The sequence below is a fragment of the Erinaceus europaeus genome, chromosome 2, assembly GCF_950295315.1.
Source record: "Erinaceus europaeus chromosome 2, mEriEur2.1, whole genome shotgun sequence".
Taxonomy (NCBI): domain Eukaryota; kingdom Metazoa; phylum Chordata; class Mammalia; order Eulipotyphla; family Erinaceidae; genus Erinaceus; species Erinaceus europaeus.
In genome coordinates, this window is record NC_080163.1 from 133,073,545 (window position 1) to 133,099,402 (window position 25,858).

A 25,858-nucleotide genomic window follows, 5' to 3' on the forward strand; every position below is an offset into this window, starting at 1 on the left:
GAGAGAAGTAATCAGACCAGTAATAATCAGAAGTAATAATAATAAGAAGAAGAAATAATCAGAAGTAATCAGACTCTTGCAGGATACTATAAGGATTTTAATTTTTACTGTGAAGGAAATGGTGACTGATTGGAAGGTTTCTGAGCAGAGGCATGACATGCTTATTGTGATGCGGGGATTGAACCTAGGACTTCAGAGCCTCAGGCATGAAAGTCTCTTTGCATAACCATTATGCTATCTACCCCCACCCCTAAAGGACATTTTAAAAGAAATTTCTGTCTGCTGTATTGAGAATAGATAAAAGAAATGGAATATTTGTAAATTCCACCTTAAAAATCTGTCATTTGTTGTGGTCCATGAGGTGGTACAGTGGATAAAGCATCAGACTCTCAGGCATGAGATCCTGAGTTCAATCCCCGGCAGCACATGTACCAAAGTGATGTCTGGCTCTTTCTCTCTCCTCCTATGTTTCTCATTAATAAATAAATAAAATATATATTTTTTAAAATCTGTCATTTGTGAAGCTAGCATATATATAAAAAACTGGTACAGAATCCAAGGCTGCCTCCTTCTAGAAATTGATTTTGACTAATATGCACTTATATTGAGTAATTTAATTAAGATGTATTCATTTTATTAACAAAGGACATTTGAGATTTAAGCACCTAAGCAGTTTGTTTTCTTGCACAGCCCACAGAACTTAATTGCTCAGTCTCAGTCTGGTACTGGTAAAACAGCTGCCTTTGTGTTGGCCATGCTCAGCCAAGTAGAAACTGCAAACAGATACCCCCAGGTAAGGACTTAGTGAATTTGGCTTTTTTGATTACATGTAGCTAAAAAGGAAAATTCCAACTAATAAGTGGAATGATCACTTAATGGGAGTTAAGAGGGCAGAGGAGGAATACATAATTTAGTCCTAGGTATACATAAAGTGGCAGAGTGTCACTCTGATATCTCTCTCTCAGTAAGTAATAATAATAATAATAAATGAAATAAAAATTTAAACTCAAGCTTTATATAAACTAGAGCCCATTAAGTTAAGCACAAACAATATGGTTGATCTCCTAATAGAAACAAAAATCCTGTTCCACTTTCCTTGATTTGCTATCTGAGATACTGCTAAAGACTTGACTCCTTGACTTGTAGGAAAAACCTCATTCATCTACAAAAGTATATTCCATCTGGAAATTTTGAAAACTCTGAGAAAAATGAAAAGCAAAGTATTCTCTAATAAGAGTTCAGATTACTACTCAGATGGGTTTGGTACTCCAATGGCCATTAGCTGTTTTCAAGTATCTTTACCCAACCAGAGTCCTAATCACTAAGAATTCTAGCTTATGTAATCAAATTTTGTGCACATTAATTAATATTCATGCTCTTTGCTTCAGCCATATATAGAAGAATAACTAAGATGTGCAAAGTGCAAGGACCGGTGTAAGGATCCTGGTTTGAGCCCCCAGCTCCCCACCTGCAGGGGAGTCGCTTTATAAAGCGGTGAAGCAGGTCTGCAGGTGTCTATCTTTCTCTCCCCCTCTCTGTCTTCCCCTCCTCTCTCCATTTCTCTTTGTCCTAACAATGAGGACATTGATAACAACAATAACTAAAACAACAAGGGCAACAAAGGGAATAAATAAGTATTTTAAAAAAGAAGAATAACTGGGAGTCGGGCTGTAGCGCAGCGGGTTAAGCGCAGGTGGCGCAAAACACAAGGACCGGCATAAGGATCCCGGTTCGAACCCCGGCTCCCCACCTGCAGGGGAGTGGCTTCACAGGCGGTGAAGCAGGTCTGCAGGTGTCTATCTTTCTCTCCCCCTCTCTGTCTTCCCCTCCTCTCTCCGTTTCTCTCTGTCCTATCCAACAATGACGACAACAACAATAATAACTACAACAATAAAACAACAAGGGCAACAAAAGGGAATAAATAAATAAAAAAATAAAAAAAAAGAAGAATAACTAAGATGCTAGTGGTAATTCCCCACCATATAAGAGGTATTATCTTATATTCTTACTGTGTACTCTTTTCTACCAGTGTCTGTGTCTATCCCCAACATATGAGCTTGCCCTTCAAACGGGAAAAGTAATTGAACAGATGGGCAGATATTACCCTGATTTGAAACTGGCTTATGCTGTTCGAGGTAACAAAGGTGAGTAATGGATATGTAATTCCAATTTATTAAATGAATTACTATTTATTTTGAAATGTTTCAAAAATGCACAGATGTTTAAATAGTAATAAATATTTGTGCCCTCAACCTAGATTCACAAAATTAATATTTTGGCATAATTGCTTTACCATACACACACACACATGTGTCTGTGTGTGTGTGTGTGTCTAATTTTTTTTTTGATGAAATGCTAGAGAGTGAACCCAGGGCCACACATACCCATGGCACCTTTGAGCTGATTCCTGGCCTGATACTGTTTCTGTTTTTTTTTTTTTCTTTAATATTTATTTATTCCCTTTTGTTGCCCTTGTTTTATTGTTATAGTCATTATTCTTGTTATTGATGTCGTCATCGTTGGATAGGAAAGAGAGAAATGGAGACAGGAGGGGAAGACAGAGGGAGAGAGAAAGATAGACACCTGCAGACTTGCTTCACTGCCTGTGAAGTGACTCCCCTGCAGGTGGGGAGCTGGGGCTCAGACCGGGATCCTTATGCTGGTCCTTGTATTTTGTGCCACCTGTGCTTAACCCGCTATGCTACCACCTGACTCCCAACATTGTATTTTTTAATTAAAGGGATAAGAGGAAGAACACAGAAAGAACCTGACTATCACTCTAGTACATGTGCTGCCAGGGATCAAACTTGGAACCTCATGCTTAAGAGCCTAGCACTTTATCCACTGTGCCACCACCTGGACCACATTATAGTGTTATCATTTTTTTTAAAGTAAGGATTTTCTTTTTTCTTTATTTTTTTATATTTATTTTCCCTTTTGTTGCCCTTGTTGTTTTTCATTGTTGTTGTAGTTATTGTTGTTGTTATTGATGTCATCATTGATAGATAGGACAGAGAGAAATGGAGAAAGGAGGGGAAGACAGAGAGGGGGAGAGAAAGACACCTGCATACCTGCTTCACCGCCTGTGAAGGGATCTCCTTGCAGGTGGGGAGCCGGGGGCTCGAACTGGGTTCCTTACACCAGTCCTTGCACTTTGCGCCGTGTGCGCTTAACCCGCTGTTGCTACTGCCTGACTCCCCTATAGTGTTATCTTAACCTTAAAATATTGAAACGGGAGTCGGGCGGTAGCGCAGCGGGTTAAGCACACACGGCGCAAAGTGCAAGGACCAGTATAAAGATCCTGGTTTGAACCACCCCCCCTCCCAGCTCCCCACTTGCAGGGGAGTCACTTCACACATGAGGCAGGTCTGCAGGTGTCTTATCTTTCTCTCCCCCTGTCTTCCCTTTCTCTCTCCATTTCTCTCTGTCCTATCCAACAACAACATCAATAATAACTACAACAATGAAAATTCCCTTTTTCCCAACAAAAAGGGAATAAATAGATATTTAAATAGATATTTTAAATAGATATTTAGATAGATAGATATTTAAATATATATATATATATATATATATATATATATATATATATATATATATATATATATATATATAGAAATAGCAGACCAGGAAGTTGTGTCTAGTGGGTAGTGGGTCATGCTTGTGTGCATGAGGTCCTGACTTTGAGACCAAGTACTGCATATGCCAGAATGATACTTTGGTTCTTAATCTTTGTGGTCTGGCCTTCTCTCTCTTTCTCATAAATAAACCTATTTTAAATTTAAAAAATTTATAGTTGCATTAAAATACATTATAGTTTTAGTATTTTTAAGTAGGGAAACAAGGTTGCCCATGGAAATAGCCATAGAAACCATCTTGTCTCCACAGTGGAAAGAGGTCAGAAGATCAGTGAACAAATTGTCATTGGCACCCCTGGGACTGTCCTGGACTGGTGCTCTAAACTCAGGTTCATTGATCCCAAGAAGATCAAAGTGTTTGTTCTGGATGAGGCTGATGTGATGATAGCTACTCAAGGCCACCAAGACCAAAGCATCCGCATCCAGAGGTAGGAGCTCCTGAGCCAAGAGGGACTTCTCTTTCTCCTTAAGTGCAGCATCTTCTGTTTTTACTTCAAACTCTCCTTGCTCCTGTCAGGTTCTTCATTCCAGTACTTTCAGAAGCATTTGTTGATGGGCTGTTTCTGTGTAGCAGGGGGCTGAGGAAAGAGACAGGGACTCTAACACCATTCCCAGTGTTGCCTCCATTTCTGTTCCTACCACCTCCCTACCGTGCTTGGGCTCCTCTACTTTGTCACTTCCTGGGGATGCTGACCATACAGGCCTGGGGAGGCTCTGGTCCTTCCTCTCACTTCGAAGAGGGCAAAGGTTCTGGTGATCACCAATGTCTGTGCCTGAAGTTAGCGGAGTGTCCTGGGTGTAGTCCAGTAGGTGACACAGTGGATGTGAAAACCACAGGACCATGGTAGTACCAAACACCTGTGCGTCTCCTTGCAGGATGCTTCCCAGGAACTGCCAGATGCTGCTTTTCTCTGCCACCTTTGAAGAGTCTGTCTGGAAATTTGCCCAGAAAGTTGTCCCAGAACCAAATATTATCAAACTGAAGCGTGAGGAGGAGACATTGGACACCATCAAGCAATATTATGTCGTGTGTAATAACAAAGAGGAGAAATTTCAGGCCTTGAGTAACCTCTACGGGGCCATCACCATTGCTCAAGCTATGATCTTCTGCCATGTGAGTAGAAATAACAGAAGCTGCAGGAGGCCTATGGGGGTGGGTGGCCAAGGAGCACCTTGGAGATTGTAGGTCTTTCCCCTCCCACTCAGCCAGATCCACTGAAGTGCTGAGGAGGACGTGCTTCCCTCTGTGTGGCCAGAGAGGAAATGATGACTGTCACCTGCCCCAAGGTATATTTGCAGGTTGCAATGATTTTTAAGGGGAGACTGGATCGGGCAAAATAGCTCATGTGAATAGTGTGCCTGCTTTCTTATGTGTGACCCTGAGTTGTACACATCTCAAAGCAGGTGCTTCATCCAAGTGAGCTGTTTTTCCAGTGAGAGAGAGAACCAGGGGGCTGGGTGGTGGCATACCTGGTTGAGCATACATGTTACAATGGGATCTGGGCTCAAGCCCCTGGTCCCCACCTATAGGGGGGAATCTTCTTAAGCAGTGAAGCAGTGCTAAAGGTATCTCTGTCTTTCTCCCTCTCTAGTTCCCCCTTCCTCTCAGATTTTGGGCTATCTCTAACCAATAAATAAATAAAGATAAAAAAAAATGTAAAAGAGAGCGAGCGAGCGAGCGAAAATGAACCAGAGCATAATTCTGGCACATACAATATCAGGAGTCAAACTCAAGTCCTCATGTTTGAAAGTCTTATGCTTTATCTACTATGCCAGCTCCCAGACCAAGACAAAGGAATGCCTTAATTTTAAATTTTAGTATCATTATTATTAATTTTCCCTTTTGTTGCCCTTGTTTTTTATTGTTGTAGTTATTATTGTTGTTGTTATTGATGTTGTCATTGTTAGATAGGACAGAGAGAAATGGAGAGAGGAGGGGAAGACAGAGGGGGAGAGAAATACAGACAACTGTAGACCTGCTTCTCTGCTTGTGAAGTGACCCCCCTCCTTGCAGTTAGGGAGCTGGGTACTTGAACCGCTTAACCCACTGCACTACCATCCAGCCTCTGCTATGGTGTTTGTCTAATTAAATATAAAGTAAAATAATAAATTATTTTTAAAAGATACTTAAAAAAAAGAAAATCTTCTGCATAACCATTATTCTGTTTCCTTCACTATCTTTCTGTTGAAAATGTAAGCCCAGAGCAGTGAAGCCCTGCTGATAGAAAAAAAAAAGAGTGGGAGTGTGGGTAATAGCATAATGGTTATGCAAAGAGACTCTCATGCCTAAGGCTCCAAAGTCTCAGGTTCAGTCCCCCACACCACTATAAATCAGAGCTCAGCAGTGCTCTTTTGGCCACTTTTTAGAGACAATTTAGAATTTACAATTGCAGGGTGGGGGTAGATAGCATACTGGTTATGCAGAGACTCAAGCCCGAGGCTCCCATAATCCCAGGTTTAATCCCCCGCACCACCATAAACCAGAGCTGAGCAGTGCAAAAAAAAGTCAATAAAAAATAACTAAGATTCTATCTGATAAATTAAAGGCACAACATGCTGAGCATAATGGAACTTTTGTGCATTTTAATGGCAATGAGTCACTTTTTTGCAGTTATCTTCATTTTTTAAAATATTTATTCCCTTTTGTTGCCTTTTTTTTTTATTGTTGTTGTTATTGATGTTATTGTTGTTGGATAGGACAGAGAGAAATGGAGAAAGAAAGGGAAGACAGAGGGGGAGAGAAAGACACCTGCAGACCTGCTTCACCTCCTGTGTAGCGAACCCTCTGCAGGTGGGGATCCGGGGGCTCGATTTTTTTTTTTTTTTAACAAGTATCTTTATTTAAAACAATTCTTTTCACTCCAGACCCGCAAAACAGCTAATTGGCTGGCAGCAGAGCTCTCTAAAGAAGGCCATCAGGTAGCTTTGCTGAGTGGTGAAATGATGGTGGAGCAGAGGGCTGCAGTGATTGAGCGCTTCCGAGAGGGCAAAGAGAAGGTTCTGGTGACCACCAATGTGTGTGCCCGAGGTGAGCAGAGTATCCTGCGCGTGGCCCAGGAAATGGCGCATTGGATAAGGCATTGGACTCTGAAGTGTGAAGTCCCGAGTTCAATCCTGGGCAGCACATATACCAGAGTGATGTCTGGTTCTTTCTGTCTCTCCTGTCTTTCTCATTAGTAAAATAAATATTAAAAAATGAAAAAGAGAGAGAGTGTATCTTGGGCTGCCAGGTTCCAATAGCTGAAGAGGCTGTCATATACAAGAAACTGCCATGGCTTGGGAGAAAGCAGTTGCCATTGGTGGTGACCTCCTTCTCTAAAAGAGACTGGATTCCCTCAGCAATTAAGAACTTTCACAGGACCCAGGAGTGCTGATTTGGCAGAAGGAAACAGAAGGCATTCGAGTCTCAAGTGTAGAATGGCACCTGCTCATCCAGGGACATTCACTGAGCTTATAGCTGCTCTCACACACTTGTCTCCACCAGAGGCTCTCCTACCTGCCAGGGTCCTACTTTTTCACTCTGGATCCTGCAACATGCCCCTTGTCCCCAAATCTCAGAGCCGGTCTATCCCAGACTTTCCTTTCATCCAGAGCTGGTATGGTGACCGGAGTGTGGGCAGCAGTGGATTGTGTCTGCTTTCCTTAGTCCTCTCCACCTGTCTTTCATGCAGGTATCGATGTTGAGCAGGTGTCCATCGTCATTAACTTTGACCTCCCCGTGGACAAGGATGGGAATCCAGACAATGAGACCTACCTGCACCGGATTGGACGCACTGGCCGCTTTGGCAAGAGGGGCCTGGCAGTGAACATGGTTGACAGCAAGCACAGCATGAACATCCTGAACAGAATCCAGGAGCATTTTAGTGAGTCTGTGGGGATGTCTTCTGCTGGACTTTCCTTATGGGGACAGGTCAGGGTGGGGTGAGGAAGCAGAGCTAAAGGGCAGGCTTGCCTGTGGCCCTGAGAGAGGCTTGTCCTGCATTCCCCTCCTCTCCTATAATTTGTTATTTCTCATCTGAAGCTGGAGAGTTTGGGGTCAGGGACTATAGTGACAGCCCCTTCAATGACCAGGCAGAGGGGCTGGGGCTCCCTCTGTGCTGTCAGGAACTTTTGTCAGGCACCAGAGGCCCATGTGTATCCTCTCTCCCTGTAGTACTGGCCCTCCCTCAGTGTGTGTCTCTAAGGTAGTCCCATACTGATCCATGAATCTTTTTTTCTTTTTCCTCAGATAAGAAAATAGAAAGATTGGACACAGATGATTTGGATGAGATTGAGAAAATTGCCAACTGAGAAGCCCCACCAATCACTGGTGCCCAACTTGTCACTGACCCTGCATGGGAGACAAGTGATTTCATGGCATCTGCCTTTTCAGTCACCAACCACAAGATGAAGACTGAAGTAGAGAGAAACTACCTACCTCATTTTAAATTACGTTTGGACTTGACCAAAATTGAACAAAATGATGGGGGAAGGTAGAGAAAAAATGTTTACACAACTTTTGAAGATTAGGCGTGAATACACAGAAATTTACCTTTTGGAAATTCCGTCTTTTTTTGGTCAGCATTTTCCCCATCTTGATGCTAATCTAGATACTGTGGCTAATCATTTTCTCAGGATCCCCTGACTCTGTTGCTATAATGTTTGGGCCCATTTCTAGACCATGTGGTGGTAATGGAATAGATATGAAGAGGGAATACAGAAAGAGAGGTCATAATATAGCAATCTAAAACATTCCATCCATTTGGAACATGTTGTGAGACAGTAAAAGAGGCCTGGGTTACTATTTTGGATTTGGGGTAGGGCAGCTCACTTAAGTAATGTCAGCTCCCTCTCTCCTGAAGCCTACAGCAGGAATTTGCTAGCATGTACAAAAATGCTAGCTTGCAACGGCTGCTATTTGCAGGTTTGTGCTGCTGGGCTTGACATGTTCTTCTCAACAGGTATAGTCTGTGTATAGTGCACATCTGATTACTGGTGTCTCTTGCTTGTGCTTGAACAAGTCCTGTAGAGCAGAAGTCATTTTGGAGAATTAGTGGTAACCCTTGCTTGCCAGGAAACCATTTACCACCTAGTGTCACTGGCTCTTGGGTCATAAGTCACATCCTTCATATCATCTTGACCCCTTAGTATTTCAAACAAATAGAAGGTGATTTGAAGTTTAGATCCTCAGTCAAAACTGTGGTTTAAAGTCTATAATGGTCTTCTACAATGGCCTACTTCAAGGTAGCATCAGATATTAATAGCAGTAGACATAGACCCTTGCTGTTTCCAGAATCCCAGAAAAGCAATTTTTGTCAGAACTAGGGCAAATTCAGAAATTTGGCATGTTGGTTATAAAGACATTCTGAACAATTGTTTTAAGTGTTTGGAATATTAATAGGTGCTATAAAGGGGATAGATGGAATATAGCCATTTATCTGTCCAAGGCAAGAGTAATACCTAAGGCCTATTCTCCATTCTTGCTTGACATCTATATAGTCAGCAAATAATAGTAAAATGGACACTTTCTCACATTTAGTCAAAGCAATTGGTACCTACAGAATTGACAAAGCATAGATGAGATGAAATTTAATTGCATGGGCAGTATGAAACCCCAGACAAAATAAGTCCTTTTTATCTCTTTGACCTTGATACAGAATGGACACTTTACCTTGGACCAAACCTGGAAGAGGGATTTCTGTGATGAGAATTATTTCAGTCCCTGATCATCCTTTTACATGTTTCTGTGTTTCAGAGCTAGGTTTATCTCCTGAGAAAGGAATGAGCCAATGTCTATCCCCTGGTGTCTTCCTTACTCTGATATTCCAGATACTATAGGGAGCCATTGGTGGTCAAATTCACATTGCCCAAACGGGTACTTGCCTGTGTAGAGTCTTAAATGCTTTTAGCCAAACTTTGATCCAGCTGGTGAGTCTACTGAGATGAAACTATGCTACCCCAAAGTTTTGTGGGCCAAGTGTGAAGTAATTCAAAACAAAGACAGTAACTAAAGAAGTAGAGGCTCCTCAAAAGGCTGTAGCTGACAATGTCTCTACCTTCTCTTACCATCCTATCTACTGAGTAGTCTCAAACTTAAGCAAGAAAATGGGAAAGGATATTCTTCAGAGTCTTCAATAATATGAGCAAATGGTTACGAAACTTTTCATTAGTAGAAGTAAATAGGTACCTGGTAGAAATCTGTATCAGTGGTCTTAATCTGGGGGGTTGGGCCCCTAAGAATTCCTTTGATGGGTCTTATTATGCCTGTGCAGTTATGTAAAAATTTTAGATCAAATGCAATTTCAAGGAAGCAACTTCCAAAGGAATGTCTTTTAAATAGGCAAAACTGTGGGAGTCGGGCAGTAGTGCATTGGGTTAAGTGCACATGGTGCAAAGTGCAAGGACCAGTGTAAAGATCCTGGTTTGAGCCCCAGCTCTCCACCTGCAGGGGAGTCGCTTCACATGTGGTGAAGCAGGTCTGCAGGTGTCTATCTTTCTCTCCCCCTCTCTGTCTTTCCCTCCTCTCCATTTCTCTCTGTCCTATCCAGCAACAATGACATCAATAACTACAACAATAAAACAAGGGCAACAGAAGGGAAAATAAATAAAATAATTTAAGAAAAAAGGCAAGACTGTTATGGATGCTTCTGGAATATCACCCCAGTGAGATTACAGTTCACATTCCTTCATAGTCTGTATTTTCCTGCCAATGCCTGGCTTCCAGGACTTAATGGCCCACATCTGTGACTTTGTCCAGCCTTGGGACATCAGTGATAAAAATATATTGAGGCCTTGGTGAGTATCAGTTCCAGGGTTTCTTTTACTATTGTTAGTAAATTCCTATGTATAGAATGACAAAACTGCTATGGGACATAGAAACAATTGGGAAAATATTTTTATCTAATGGGAAATTCTGCTTATTTCCATAATCCATTACAAATGGATTTTATTGTCTTTTTTTTACTTTCTTTTTCTAGTGTTATCCATGGCTGTATGCATAAGATCTAATCAACTGTTGATGTACTTTGTTATTGATGTTAACAAAATTATGAAGTGTTCATGTTATGATTATTAGAGGGAAACAGCAGCATGTTCTTGGTTGCTATTACTAGTAATTGAATGTAAGTGAAGATTATTTTATTTCATAGACTAGCTTCACCTAGGCATCACTATATCATTTCAGAAAGTTAGCACTGCCTCAGCATAAGCAATTGACATATCAACAGCCCTCCTCAATTGCCAGAGGACTCTTCACATGACTTGCTTCCTTGCTAATAAACCAGATGACACTACTTAGAGAGACGATAGATGTCAACAAATACAAAATCCTTACAGTCTATTTTTCTAGTCCTGGGAAAGGAGTAGAAATGGGCTTGGAAAAAGGTCTTCTCTCTTTGCTGTTTCCCTTTATTATTTAACAGGAAACATTCATTGTGTCATTAGTACTTGGAAGGTAAATATTTCTGAAGTTACAGAACATTTTATGCAAGTAGAGTTTGTTTATAAAAAAGAAAATGGGGTTCCAAGTGACAAGAAGAGTGCTCCACGCAAGAGGAAGGGAAAAATAGGTTCAAACAACCTAAGTGCACAGTGTATTGAAAGTGTGGTGTAGAAAGCAGCTTGGCCACATGGGGCAGATGAATTAGACTAGTCTTCAGCCATACCTCCCCTGAACATGCCCGATCACATCTTAAAAATGAAGACTGGTTGAATATATATATATCCAAAACATTAGTCAGCCCTGGTTTATGGGGGTACCAGGGTTAAATCTGGGACTTTAGTGCCTCAGATATGATTGCCTTTTTGCATAACCATTATGCTATCTTCCCCACCCAGTATTTGAATTGTTACTATTAAGTCTACTGTGTGAAATTTATTATCATAGATTATTTTTTAAAATACTTATTCCCTTTTGTGTTGTTGTTGTTGTTATTGATGTCGTCATTGTTGGCTAGGACAGAGAGAAATGGAGAGAGGAGGGAAAGACAGAAGGGAAGAGAAAGACAGACACCTACAGACCTGCTTCACCGCCTGTGTAGTGAACCCTCTGCAGGTGGGGAGCCGGGGGCTCGAACCAGGATCCTTATGCTGGTCCTTGGACTTTGTGCCGCCTGCGCTTAACCTGCTGTGCTACCGCCCGACTCCCCATAGATTATTTTTAAAGGGAGTGATAACATTGTTTTAGAAAAAAAAGGCCCTGTAGATGCATACAAAATATAATGGAACTAGAAAAAAAAAAAAAAAAGATGGGTGAGCCAGTGAAATAGCTCATTTGGATAGTGTGCTGCTTTGCTATGTACACAACCTAGGTTTGAGCCCAGCTCTCACTGTACTGAAGGAAGCTTTGGTGCTACAATCCTTTTCACTTTCTCTGCCTCTCTGTATCTAGTAATAGGATAGGATAGGAAAGGAAAAAGGAAAGGAAGGAAAGAGGGTGGGGGTATAGTATAATGGTTATGCAAAGAGACTTTCATACCTGAGGCTCTCAAGTCCCAGGTTCAATCCCCCACACCGCCATAAGCCAGAGCTGAGTAGTGCTCTAGTAAAAAAAAGGGGGGGGGCATCCAAGGGGCTGGGCAGTGTCACACCTGGCTGAGTGCATATGCTATTGTGTAAAAGGACTTTGGTTCAAGCCCCTGCTCCCCACCTGCAGCTTCATGACCAGTGAAGAAATGCTGCAGGTGTCTCTCTCCCCATCTTTATCTCCCCTTTCCCTTTCAATTTCTGTTTTTATCCAATAAAAGAAACGTCTGACAAAGATTATTGCATCAGCCCCATTACACAACAAGTGTCAGAATAGCACTAGATGTATTAGATGTAAAAGAAAAATGTACTGGAAGTATATTGTAGAGGGAGAATAGAAGGCTTACTTGTTTTTCCAAAGAGGGTTTGTGGCTTTTAAAATCAGATGCACTGTAGTTAGGAGATAGCATAATGGTTATGCAAAAGAGACTTCCATGCCTGAGGATCTGAGGTCCCAGGTTTAATCACCTGCACCACCATAAGACAAAGCTGAGTAGAACTCTTGGTTACAAAAGTAAATGCTCTGGGAAGTCAGGAGATGGCTCCCCAGGCAGAATGCACAACTTTCCATGTGCACAGATTCAGGCTTAAGACCTAGCACAACTCCTGTCTGATATTTTTATTTATTTGAGAGAATGGGGGGGGAGATAGCATAGTAGTTACGCAAAATATTTTCATGATTGAAGCCCAGAAATCCCGGATTAAATTTTTTGTACCCCATAAGTCAGAGCTGAGGAGTGATCTAGCAAAATTAATAAATAATGAGAAAGACCAACATGCTGCTTAGTTCTGACTTAAAGTGGTGCAGAAGATTTGATCCTGGAAACTTAGGGCCTCAGTCCTGAAAGTTTTTTTGCATAACTATTATGCTGTCTCCCCAGCCCTCTATCTGAAATTTTTAATAAAATGTTTTCTAGGAGCAGTGGAATTATATATGCACAAGGCCCTGCTATTACCAAAAAATTCACTATACAAAGTAATTCTGGGGACAAGTCCAAAAGGAAGGTTTGGGAAGAACAGATAGCATCTGGCTGATGTAAGGTTTCTCTACCAGTACTACCCAAGCTACTAGATATCAGGGGCTTTCTTTTTTTTTTTTTTTTTAATAATTTATTTCTTTATTGGGGAATTAATGCTTTGCATTCAACAGTAAATCAGGGGCTTTCTACATGTTTTTTTTTTAATAGTAATTTAATAATGATTAACAAGACTGTAAGATACAATTCCACATAAAGGTACAATTCCACACAGTTCCCACCACCACTATATGTTTCTTAGTCCTGGACGTAGAAACCAGGTTTCTGGGAATCCCCTGTAATTTTATCTGATTTTGCTTTTCTGCTTGAAAATAAATGTTCCTTTTTTTGTTGCCTCAGATTGCAGCATCTTCCAAAAACAATACATTGAAAATAAGGGAACCTAAGGGGCTGATACTACCATTCTCCAGCACCCAGCTTTCCTAATCCAAAATCTGAGAGCTTCCCCAGAAAACTTTCAAGCACCTAGAGGGAAGTGAAGGTCAAGGGGAGGATCTGCTAAGAAGATATTTATTACTTTCTGTCTTCATTTTCTCCAGCCTCTATTGTTGGATTATTTTGCCTCAGACACTTCTGGCACCAGTGTTCAGTAGGGCAAGGGACTTCTCTACAGTAGTTCTAATTGTGAAATAGGGATAGAAATAGGTAAAGTGTATGGGAGGAGGGAAGCTGAAATTGCAATGTGAGTGCTTAATCAGGTGCACCACTGCCTGGTTCCACCTTTTAAAAAGTTGTATTTACTTGGGGCCAGGCGGTAGCACAGCGGGTTAAGCGCATAAGGCGCAAGAACTGGCAGACTGGTGTAAGGTCCTGGTTCGAGCCCCCGGTTCCCCACCTGTAGGGGATCTCTTCACAGGCGGTGAAGCAGGTCTACCCCCTCTGCCTTCCCCCTCCTCTCTCAATTTCTGTCCTATCCAGTAATAAACAACAAGGGCAACAAAAGAGGGAAAATGGCCTCCAGGAGCAGTGGATTCGTAGTGCAGGCACGGAGTTCCAGCAATAACCCTGGAGGCAAAAAAAAAAAAAGTATTTACTTTTGGATAAATTATTATTATATGTATTATATATTATTAGAAAAAAACCTGGAACTAGTGGTTGGTTTGAATGTCAACAGTACAGACATCTGTTTTCACACATGCATCATTTCACTGCTATACCAGAGCTGTGGCAACTCTCACCAGAGCTCTAGTTTGGACAGCCTGCATGGTAAGACACCTTACCCGAAGAGATAAATCTCTAACTCCATGAATATTACTGTCCAATACATAATACATTTTTTTTCCCTCCAGGGTTATTGCTGGGCTCGGTGCCTGCACCATGAATCCACCGCTCCTGGAGGCCATTTTTCCCCCTTTTTGTTGCCCTTGTTGTAGCCTCGTTGTGGTTATTATTGCCATTGTTGATGTTGTTCGTTGTTGGATAGGACAGAGAGAAATGGAGAGAGGTGGGGAAGACAGATGGGGGGGGGAGAAAGATAGACACCTGCAGACCTGCTTCACTGCCTGTGAAGCGACTCCCCTGCAGGTGGGGAGCCAGGGATCCTTAGGCTGGTCCCTGCGCTTTCCGTCACATGGGCTTAACCCACTGCGCCACTGCCTGACCTCCACACATTTTGTTTTTACCAGAGCACTACTTTGCTCTGGTTTAAAAGTGGTGCCTCAGGCACAAAAGTCTTTTGGAGAGCCATTATGCTATCTTCCTAGCCTTCATAAGCTAAACATCAATGGAGAGTACAATTTCAAAAAACACTGCAATGTCTTTAGTTTCATGGATCACTAGTTCCTTCTGTTTAATTTCTGTGCTCTGTTCAGTGATCATTTCAAAATTTTTACCTCATACTTGCCAATTTCATTACCCTTAGCTGTCAGCAAGTAGTTCTCCCTGCTTCAAATAAGTACTTGCCACATGAAAGCTCCCTCAACCTTTTTGCCATCAAACATCCCCCTGGTGTTGCTTTTTTTTTCTGTATTAAAAGTGTCTGTGACGTCTAAGTTTCTCTGATGGTTGGTCAAAGTGCATCTCCCTTGGCTTTTTACTGTATTACTTTTTTAAAAAATTATATTATTGTATATAGGCAGAGAGAAATTGAGAGCTGAGGGTGAGACCAAAGAAAGAGACAGATAGACACCTGTAGCCCTGCCTTACCACTTGTGAAGCTTTCCCCCTGCATGTGGGAACCAGGGGCTTGAACCTGGGTCCTTGCATACTGTAATGTGTGTGCTTAACCAGGTGCACCACCACCTGGCCCCTGTATTAATTTTTTTAGAGCAAAAGTGAGAGGCACCAAAATGCTACTCCACTAGTCACAAAAGTTCTACCATTCCTGCTTTGGGTGTTCTCATCTGGTCAGGGATATTGAACCCATGATCTCATGTATGGAAGGCATGTACTCTAATTCACCTCTCCAGACCTCTATTTCCCCTCCTTTTTTTTTTTTTTTTTTTTCTGGTGGGTCACTGATCCCAAGCCAACTTTTTTATCCTCCTCCTCTTCCTTTTTCTATTTCTTTGTCATTACTGGGACTTACCTACTCTTGACAGATAGACAGGAACAGACATATAGAGAGGGTATGAAACCAAGGCACTAATACTTTCCCCAGGGCTGTAGGGGCCAGGAGCTTAAATCTGCATTGTGTGCACATGGAAAAGCAGGCTCCTTCTAAGTGGAGCTCTCTGGGCAGAGGGTAGATAGCATAATGGTTATGGAAAATGACTCAAAGCTTGAGGCTCCAAAGCCCCAGGTTCAATCCCCTGCACCACCATAAGCCAGAGCTGAACAGTGCTCTGGTTAAAAAAACAAACAAAACAAAACAAGTGGAGCTCTCACCAGCTTTATTTTTAAATCTCAAGAGACAGGGAGAGTGAAACAGAAAGAGAAAGACCATGGCACTGCTCCACCATCCATGGAGCATCCCTTTCTGCCATGGCACTCCTATCTAGTGCCAGGGCTTTGCATATGATAAGGTGAGTACCCTGCTGAAAAGATCCAAAATTGAACCTATCATCTCATGTCACCATCAAATACCATCACTTTCCCCCCCCCAAAATCCATGTTTTGTTTTTGACTTTCCCTTTGAATTTATGTCATAAAAATGGCACAGTTGGGGCCGGCTGGTAGCACACCAAGTTAATTGACCATAGTATGAAGCACAAGGACTTGCTCAAGGACCCTGGTTCGAGCCCCCAGTTCCCCACCTGCAGTGGGGTCATTTCAAAAGCAGTGAAACAGGTTTGCAGGTGTCTTTCTTCCTCCCTCTCTATCTCCCCCTTCCCTCTCAATTTCTCTCTGTTCTATCCAATAAAATATGGCAGTCAAGAGCAGCAGATTCTGGGAGTCGGGCAGTAGCGCAGCAGGTTAAGTGCAAGTGGCGTGAAGTTTAAGGACCAGTGTAAAGATCCCAGTTCAAGCCCCAGGTCCCCACCTGCAGGGGAGTCGCCTCACAGGTGGTGAAGCAGGTCTTCAGGTGTCTCTCTTTCTCTACCTGTCTCTGTCTTCCCCTCCTCTCTCCATTTCTCTCTGTCTAGATTCTAAAGAAAAAAAAGAGCAGCAGATTCATAATGCAGGCCCCAGCGATAACACTGGAAGGAAAAAAAAGGCACGGTTGCCTGTTTCTCAATGCAAAACCTCAAATCGACTGATTCTAACCCCCTCTAACCAATACTCACACAGTTAAAAAATATTATCCACTGATGTGTAAACAAATCACCCCCAAAACAGTGTCATTAAAGTGGTCTGGGAGAGGGTACAGTGGATAAAGCATTTGACTCTCAAGCATGAGATCTTGAGTTCAATCCCCTGAAGCACATGTACCAGACTGATGTCTGATTCTCATCCTCTCTCTCTCTCCCCTATATTTTTCATTAATAAAATCTTTTTTTTTAAAATGTCATTAAACAACTTACTCTCTTTCATAATTCTGAAGGCTCTCTGTATGCTCCACTGGTCTCTCTTAGACTCAGGCAGCTACATTCCTGCTGAGAACCAGGCCTCCTCATGGTCTCTCTAGGTTCCAAAAGAATAGCAGTGCTGTCCCCACACCCTATGGGCATTTAATTTTTGACAAAGGTGCCTAGATTATTAAATGGGAAAAGGAAAGTCTCTTCAACAAATGGTGTTGAAAAAATTGGGTTGAAACATGAAGAATGAGGGAGTTGGGCGGTAGCACAGCAGGTTAAGCACAGGTGGCTCAAAGCACAAGGACTGGCATAAGGATCCCAGTTCGAGTCCCTGGCTCTCCACCTGCAGGAGAGTAGCTTCACAGGCAGTGAAGCAAATCTGCAGGTGTCTGTCTTTCTCACCCCCTCTGTCTTCCCCTCCTCTCTCCATTTCTCTCTGTCCTATCCAACAACAACAACATCAATAACAACAATAAAACAACAAGGGTAACAAAAGGGAATAAGTAAATAAATATAAAAATATTTTTTAAAAAAGGAACATGAAAAATGAAACTGAACCACTGTATTTCACCACGTAAAGTAAATTCCAAATGGATGAAGGACTTTAGATGTTAGATCTGAAACTATAAAATACTTAGAGGGAAATATTGGGAGGACTCTTTTTCCATAAAAATTTTGAAGGCATCTTCAATGATATGAATCCAATTACAAAGAAGACTAAAGCAAAAATAAAACAGAGAAACTACATCAAATTAAAAAGCTGCACACACAGCTAATGAAATTGAAACAGTTATCAAACAGCTTCCCAAGAATAAAAGACCTGGACAAGATGGTTTTACAAATGAACTCTACAAAACCTTCAAGGAAGAATTAATACCTCTACTTTTAAAAGTCTTGCAGAAGACTGAAGACACTGGAATACTTAGAGGAAAATATTGGTAGAACTCTTTTCCGCATAAATTTTAAAGACATCTTCAATGAAACAAATCCAATTACAAAGAAGACTAAGGCAAGCATAACCCTATGGGACTACATCAAATTAAAAAGCTTCTGTATGGGAGTCTGGCTGTAGCATAGCGGTTTAAGCACAGGTGGCACAAAGTGCAAGGACCAGCGTAAAGATCCTGGTTCAAGCCTCTGGCTCCCCACCTCCAGGGGAGTTGCTTCACAAGCGATGAAGGAGGTCTGCAGGTGTCAATCTTTCTCTCCCCCTCTGTCTTCCCCTCCCCTCTCTATTTCTCTCTGTTCTATCCAACAATGACATCAACAACAACAATAACTACAACAATAAAACAAGGACAACAAAAGGAATAAGTAAATATTTTTTAAAAAGCTTCTGCACAGCAAAAGAAACCACTACCCAAACCAAGAGACCCCTCACAGAATGGGAGAAGATCTTTACATGCCATACATCAGACAAGAGGCTAATAACCAAAATATATAAAGAGCTTGCCAAACTCAACAAGAAAACAAATAACCCCATCCAAAAATAGGGAGAGGACATGGACAGAATATTCACCACAAAAGATATCCAAAAGGCCGAGAAACACATGAAAAAATGTTCCAAGTCTCTGATTGTCAGAGAAATGCAAATAAAGACAACAATGAGATACCACTTCACTCCTGTGAGAATGTCATACATCAGAAAAGGTAACAGCAGCAAATGCTGGAGAGGGTGTGGAGTCAAAGGAACCCTCCTACACTGCTGGTGGGAATGTCAATTGGTCCAACCTCTGTGGAGAACAGTCTGGAGAACTCTCAGAAGGCTAGAAATGGACCCACCCTATGATCCTGCAATTCCTCTCCTGGGGACATATCCTAAGGAACCCAACACACCCATCCAAAAAGATCTGTGGGGGAGTCGGGTGGGCGCTGCGGGTTAAACTCACGTGGCGCAAAGCGCAAGGACCAGAATAAGGATCTAGTTCCTGGCTCCCCACCTGCAGGGGAGTCGTTTCACAGGCTGTTAAGCATGTCTGCAGGTGTCTATCTCTCTTCCTCTCTGTCTTCCCCTCCTCTCTCCATTTCTCTCGGTCTTATCCAACAATGATGACAACAACAATAACTACTATAGTAAAACAACTAGGGCATCAAAAGGGAATAAATATTTTTTTAAAAAAGAAGGTAGGAAAAAATAAAAATAAAAGATCTGTGTACACATATGATCTTGGCAGCATAATTTGTAATAGCCAAAACCTGGAAGCAACCCAGGTGTCTAACAATAGATGAGTGGCTGAGCAAGTTGTGGTATATATACACAATGGAATACTACTTAGCTATAAAAAAAAATGGTGACTTCACTGTTTTCAGCCGATCTTGGATGGACCTTGAAAAAGGTTTCATGTTAAGTGAAATAAGTCAGAAACAGAAGGATGAATATGGGATGATCTCACTCACAGGCAGAAGTTGAAAAACAAGATCAAAAGAGAAAACACAAGTAAAACCTGAACTGGAATTGGCATATTGCACCAAAGTAAAAGACTGTAGTGGTGGTGGTGGTGGTGAATACAGGTCCTTCAGAGGACCTAGTGGGGATTGTATTTATTCTTATTATTATTTTTTTAGCTTTTTAAAATATTTATTTACTTATTCCCTTTTGTTGCCCTTGTTGTTTTGTTGTTGTAGTTATTATTGATGTCGTCAGTCGTTGTTGGATAGGACAGAGAGAAATGGGGAGAGCAGGAGAAGACAGAGAGGGAGAGAGAAAGATAGACACCTGCAGACCTGCTTCACCGCCTGTGAAGTGACTCCTCTGCAGGTGGGGAGCTAGGGGACTCGAACCGGGATCCTTACACCGGTCCTTGCGCTTTGCGCCACCTGCGCTTAACCCACTGTGCTATCGCCTGACTCCCTTTTTTATTATTTATAAAAAGGAAACATTGACAAAACCATAGGATAAGAGGGGTACAGCTTCGCACAATTCCCACCACCAGACCTCCGTATACCATCCCCTCCACTGATAACGCTCCTGTTCTTTAGCCCTCTAGGAGTATGGATCCAAGATCATTGTGGGATGCAGAAGGTGGAAGGTCTGACTTCTGTAATTGCTTCACCGCTCAACATGGGCGTTGACAGGTCGATCCATACTCCCAGCCTGTCTCTCTCTTTCCTTAGTGGGGAAGAGCTCTGGGGAGGCATAGCTCTAGGACACATTGTTGGGGTTGTCTGTCCAGGGAAGCCTGGTCGCATACTGCTAGCATCTGGAACCTGGTGGATGAAAAGAGAGTTAACATACAAAGCCAAACAAATTGTTGAACAATCATGGACTTAAAGGCTGGAATAGTGCAGGTGAAGTGTTGGGAGGGGGTCCTCCGTTTTGTAGATAGCTAGTAGGCATATTTTAGTTATATTTCAAAGGGCCTGTAGCTATACTAGTGTTTTGTTTTGTTTTTTTTCCTGAGCCTGAAATCTGATATGCAGGTGGATCCTAATTATTGTCTGGGGAGATGATGTCATGGCTGGAAAAAGGACCAGAAAGCTAGATCAGGGAAGAGAGTAGCTCCCTAATATAGGAAAGGGGTATAAATATTGCTGGCTGTAAACCCTATCGATTTGATGTGATCTGGGGCCCATAATTAGGAGCCTGTGTAACCTCTGCATCCCTCTATGTCTGAGCTCACATTCTGTGGTCATGAGTAGGAACATTCCATGCTACCCCAGTATCGACCTATCTTCCTCAGGTGTAGCATAGAGTATGTTGTTCGACCTCCCTTCAGTGGATGGAACATTCTCTACCATTATTAATTCAAGTTGAGGGAAAGGTCCTATGAGGGCCCACAAAGGGGTCTATTTTGTTGTTCCTGATAGAAGTGACTGGTAACAATGGAGAGAGGGATTTATTCAAGTTCTAGGCCCATCAAGTCTGTTTGGGAATCTCAGGACTCCCTGACTAGGGCCCCAGGGGGTTGTATGGTTGTATGGAAAACTGAGAAATGTTATGCATGTACAAACTATTGTAATTACTGTCGAATTTAAAACATTAATTCCCCAATAAAGAAATAAAAAAAAAAGAAAGTAAAAAAAAAAAGTTTGAAGCCAAAGGAACATATCTATATTTTCATTGCTGCTTAGTAAACCAAAAAAAAAAAAAAAAAAAAAAAAGCTTCAAAGCAGAAGAAACAACTTCCCAAACAAAGGGACTCCTTACAGAATGGGAGAAGATCTTTCCATGCCATACATCAGACAAAAGGCTATATATATATATATATTCACCAAACTCAGCAACAAGAAAACAAATGACCCCATCCAAAAATGGGGAGAGGATATGAACAGAATATTCACCACAGAAGAGATCTATAAGACCAACAAACATATGAAAATGCTCCAAGTCTTTGTCAGATAAATGCAAATAAAGACAAGGAGATACCACTTCACTCCTGTGAGAATGTCATACATCAGAAAAGGTAGCAGCAGCAAATGCTGGAGAAGTCATGTAGCTTTTTAATTTGATGTAGTTTCATTGGTTTATTTTTGTTTTAGTCTTCTTTGTAAATTGGGAACGTAAATTAGTCCAGCCACTGTGGAAAGCAGTCTGGAGAACTATCAGAATGCTAGAAGTGGACTTACTATGACCCTGCAATTCCTCTCCTGGGGGTAAATCCCAAAGAACCAAAAACAACCATCCAAAAAGATGTGTGTATACCTATGTTCATAGCAGCACAATTTGTAATAGCCAAAACCTGGAAGTAACCCAGATGTCCAACAACAGATGAGTGGTTGAGTAAGTTGTGGTATATATACACAATGGAATAATATTCAGCTATTAAAAATGGTGAATTCACCTTCTTCATCTCATCTTGGATAGAGCTTGAATGAATCATGTTAAGTGAAATCACCCAGAAAGAGAAGGAAGAATATGGGATAATCTCAATCATAGAAGTTAAAAAAAATTGCTCAACAATTTGTTTGGCTTTGTATGTTAACTCTCTTTTCAGCCACCAGGTTCCAGATGCCATCAGGATGCCAGCCAGGCTTCCCTGAACTGAAGACCCCACCAATGTGTCCTGGAGCTCAGCTTCCCCAGAGACACACCCTACTAGGGAAAGAGAGAGGCAGACTGCGAGTATGGACTGACCAGTCAATGTCCATGTTCAGCAGGGAAGCAATTACAGAAGCCAGACCTTCCACCTTCTGCAACCCACAATGACCCTGGGTCCATGCTCCCAGAGGGATAGAGAATGGGAAAGTTATTGGGGAGGGGATGGGATATGGAGATTGGGTGGTGGGATTGTGTGGAGTTGTACTCCTCCTACCCTATGGTTTTGTTAATTTATCCTTTCTTAAATAAAAAATAAATTTAAAAAAGAATTTTAAAAAAAAGCAGCTAAAAAATAAGAACAGGGGACGGGGTAGATAGCATAATGGTTATGCAAAGAAACTCTCATAAGCCAGAGCTGATCAGTGCTCTGGTTAAAAAATAATAAAAGTAAAATAAGAGGGAGTGAGGCGGTAGCGCAGCAGGTTAAGCACACATGGCACAAAGTGCAAGGACTGGCGTAAGGATCCCAGTTCAAGACCTGGGCTCCCCACCTGCAGGGGTTTCTCTTCACAAACAGTGAAGCATGTTTGCAGGTGTCTGTCTTTCTTTCCACTTCTCTGTCTTCCCCTCCTGTCTCCATTTCTCTCTGTTCTATCCAACAATGACAACAAGAATAACTACAACAATAAAACAATAAGGGCAACAAAGGGAATAAATAAATAAACATTTAAAAAATAAAATAAGGGTGGGGGTAGATAGCATAATGGTTATGCAAAGAGACTCTCATGCCTGAGGCTCCAAAGTCCCAGGTTCAATCCCCCCACCACTATAAACCAGAGCTGAACAGTGCTCTGGTAAAAATAAATAAATAAATAATATAAAAATAAAGTAAGAACAGAAGGGAAAACACAAAGCAGAACTTGGACTGTATTGCACCAAAGTAAAAGACTCTTGTGTGTGGGGGGGAAGGTTCAGGTCCTGGAACATGATGGCAAAGGAGGACCTAGTGGGAGCTGAGTGGAAATGTAGAAAACTGAGAAATATTACACATGAACAAACTATATTTTACTGCTGACTGTAAACCATTAATCCCCCAATTAAGGAATTAAAAAAAAAATAGAAGGGCTGGGGAGATAGCATAATGATCATTCAAAAGACTTTCATGTCTGAGGTTTTTTTTTGGCTAGGACAGAGAAATTGAGAAGGGGAGGGGAATATAAGAGTAGGGGAAAGACACCTACAGACTTGCTTCACCATTTGTGAAACGACACGCCCTGCAGTTGGGGAGCCGGGGGCTTGAACTGTGATCCTTGCTAGGGTCCTTGCACTTTATGGTATGTGCACTTAGCCAAGTGTGCTACCATCTGGTCTGTCTGTCTTCCTTTTAAAAATATTTTATTTTTTTTTATTAATGATAAAGATAGAAGGAGATAGAGAAAGAACTAGACATCACTCTGGTACATGTGCTGCTGGGGATTGAACTCAGAACTTTATGCTTTAAAGACCAGTGCTTTATCCACTGTGCCACCTCCCTGACCACTCTTCCTTTTCTTTCTTTCTTTCTTCCTTCCTTTCTTTCTCTCTCTTTCTTTATTTTTTAAAAATATTTTATTTTATTTATTTATTCCCTTTTGTTGCCCTTGTTGTTTTATTGTTGTAGTTATTATTGTTGTTGTCGTCGTTGTTGGATAGGACAGAGAGAAATGGAGAGAGGAGGGGAAGACAGAGAGGAGGAGAGAAAGATAGACACCTGCAGACCTGCTTCACCGCCTGTGAAGCGACTCTCCTGCAGGTGGGGAGCCGGGGTTCGAACCGGGATCCTTATGCCGGTCCTTGTGCTTTGCGCCACCTGCGCTTAACCCACTGCACTACAGCCTGACTCCCCTTTCTTTCCTTTCTTAATAGAGATAGACAGGCAGAAACAGTGTGAAAAGACTATCACAGGACTGAAGCTTCCTTCAATGTGGGGCCAGGATCAAACCCAGGTTGGGCACATGGCAAAACAGTGCACTATTCAAGTGAGGTATTTTGCTGGCAACAAGGCTTTTTCTTTTTAAAATTTATTTATTTACTCCCTTTTGTTGCCTTTGTTGTTTTTTTATTGTTATAGTTATTATTGTTGTCATTGTTGGATATGACAGAGAGAAATGGAGAAAGGAGGGGAAGACAGAGAGGGGTAGAGAAAGATAAAACACCTGCAGACCTGCTTCACCTGCAGGTGGGGAGCCCCGAGTTGAAACCGGGATCTTTACTACTGTGCCACCTGCGCTTAACCCGCTGCGTTGCCTGACTCCCAACAAGGCTTTTTCAAGAAGAGAAAAAGTGACATTTGAAGCACTATTTCACTAGTGAAGCTTCCCCCCTGCAGGTGGGGATCAGGGTTTGGACCTGGTGCCTTCAGTACTGTAATGTGTGTGCTGTAAAGTGCACCACTGGCCACCAGCTGGTGGCAGGTGCACCACAACCAGACCCAGATTTTTTCTTTTACTTTTTGTCACCAGGATTCTTACTGGGGTATGCTACCTGCCCATTGAATACACTACCCATGGCCCTACCCCCTTTTTTTTTTTTTTGCCTCCAGAGTTATTGCTGAGGCTTCACTCCTGATGGCCAGTATTTCCAGTGTTTTTGTTGCTGTTGTCATTGGACATGGTAATGAGAAATTGAGGGGGCACACTGGGTTGGGTGCACATGTTACAGTGGTCAAGGATCTGGGTTCCAGCCCCTCGTCCCCATGTGAAGGAGGAAAGTTTCACTGGTGGTGAAGCAGTGCTGCAGGTCTCTCTCTCCCCGCCTTCCTCTTGTTTTCTGTTCCTAGTCAATAAATAAACATACTAAAAAAATATATATAAAAAGAATTCAGAGGGGAGAGGAAGATAGGGAGAAAGATAGACACCTGCAGACCTGCTTCACTGCTTGCGAAGCGTCCACCTCCTGTTAGGGCGCTTCTGCGCTATGTGCGCTAAATTTGGTGCTACCGCCCGTCCCCCACCCCCTTTTTAAATAGAGACAGAGGGCAACTGATAGGGGGAAGAAGATAGAAGAGAAACGCCTTCAGCTCTGCATTACTGAAGGTTGAGGAGGGAGAGTGTCTTGAACCTGGATCCTTGCAAGTGGTAATCTGCGCACTACTAGTATGCACCACCGCCTGGCCACTGTTATTTTATTATCGAGAGAGGATAGAGTGAAGGTCAAAGAACTAGGGCATCACTCAGGTTCTCAGGACCACATGCTCGAGGATTCAATGCTTTATCTACAGCGCCACCTCCAAGGCCGCCTTAATGTTTTCTTAACAGAGAAATGTGTAAACCGCATAACGTGTTTTACACGTGTCCTCTAGTCACACCGATTCTTGGTGCTAGGCTGTAACTCTGGGAAGCTGCTGATGCTGTGCATTCCTCGCCAGTTTCTCATCTTAGGACCAGTTTTCCTCTCCACCCCACTATGAAGCAGAAACAAACATTCATGAGGACCACCTCCGATAGGACACTGATAGAGAGGACACTTCACCGTGTGACCCAGGTTCGACCACAAGTGTAACTTGTAAACGAAAAGCTTCACAAGAGGTGCTGTGGCTTTCCCCCTTTTTCCCTGTCTCACAGACGGGTGCAAGATGGAATGGGGGGAAATGGAATCAACTGAACATGGGAAACATTCTAGGATGCAGGGGGTTAGGCAGCCCGATACGCAAGTCAGAACACAACCTGCTATAAGTCCAGGGCCGAGTCAGGGAAGTGAATCTGGAGGGCGCGGCGCGGAATGGTGACGCCACGCATCGGCTGAAATGACGTCATTTTAACGCACCTC

The 25,858-nt window shown here is 42.2% G+C and overlaps 1 protein-coding gene across 5 annotated transcripts in view; it reads left to right on the forward strand.

Moving 5' to 3' along the window:
• The window catches only part of LOC103116715 (ATP-dependent RNA helicase DDX19B), a 43,418-nt gene extending 32,509 nt beyond the window's left edge, over nucleotides 1-10,909 (forward strand). For all 5 annotated transcript variants that reach the window (XM_060185192.1, XM_016189808.2, XM_007526669.3 and 2 more), the window contains 7 exons: nucleotides 691-793; nucleotides 2,030-2,144; nucleotides 3,889-4,066; nucleotides 4,515-4,752; nucleotides 6,504-6,666; nucleotides 7,310-7,501; nucleotides 7,867-10,909. In XM_060185192.1, the coding sequence (XP_060041175.1) occupies nucleotides 691-793; nucleotides 2,030-2,144; nucleotides 3,889-4,066; nucleotides 4,515-4,752; nucleotides 6,504-6,666; nucleotides 7,310-7,501; nucleotides 7,867-7,928 (1,051 nt within the window). In that variant the 3' untranslated portion in view covers nucleotides 7,929-10,909. The remainder of the gene's footprint in view (nucleotides 1-690; nucleotides 794-2,029; nucleotides 2,145-3,888; nucleotides 4,067-4,514; nucleotides 4,753-6,503; nucleotides 6,667-7,309; nucleotides 7,502-7,866) is intronic.
• Nucleotides 10,910-25,858: the final 14,949 nt, after the last annotated feature.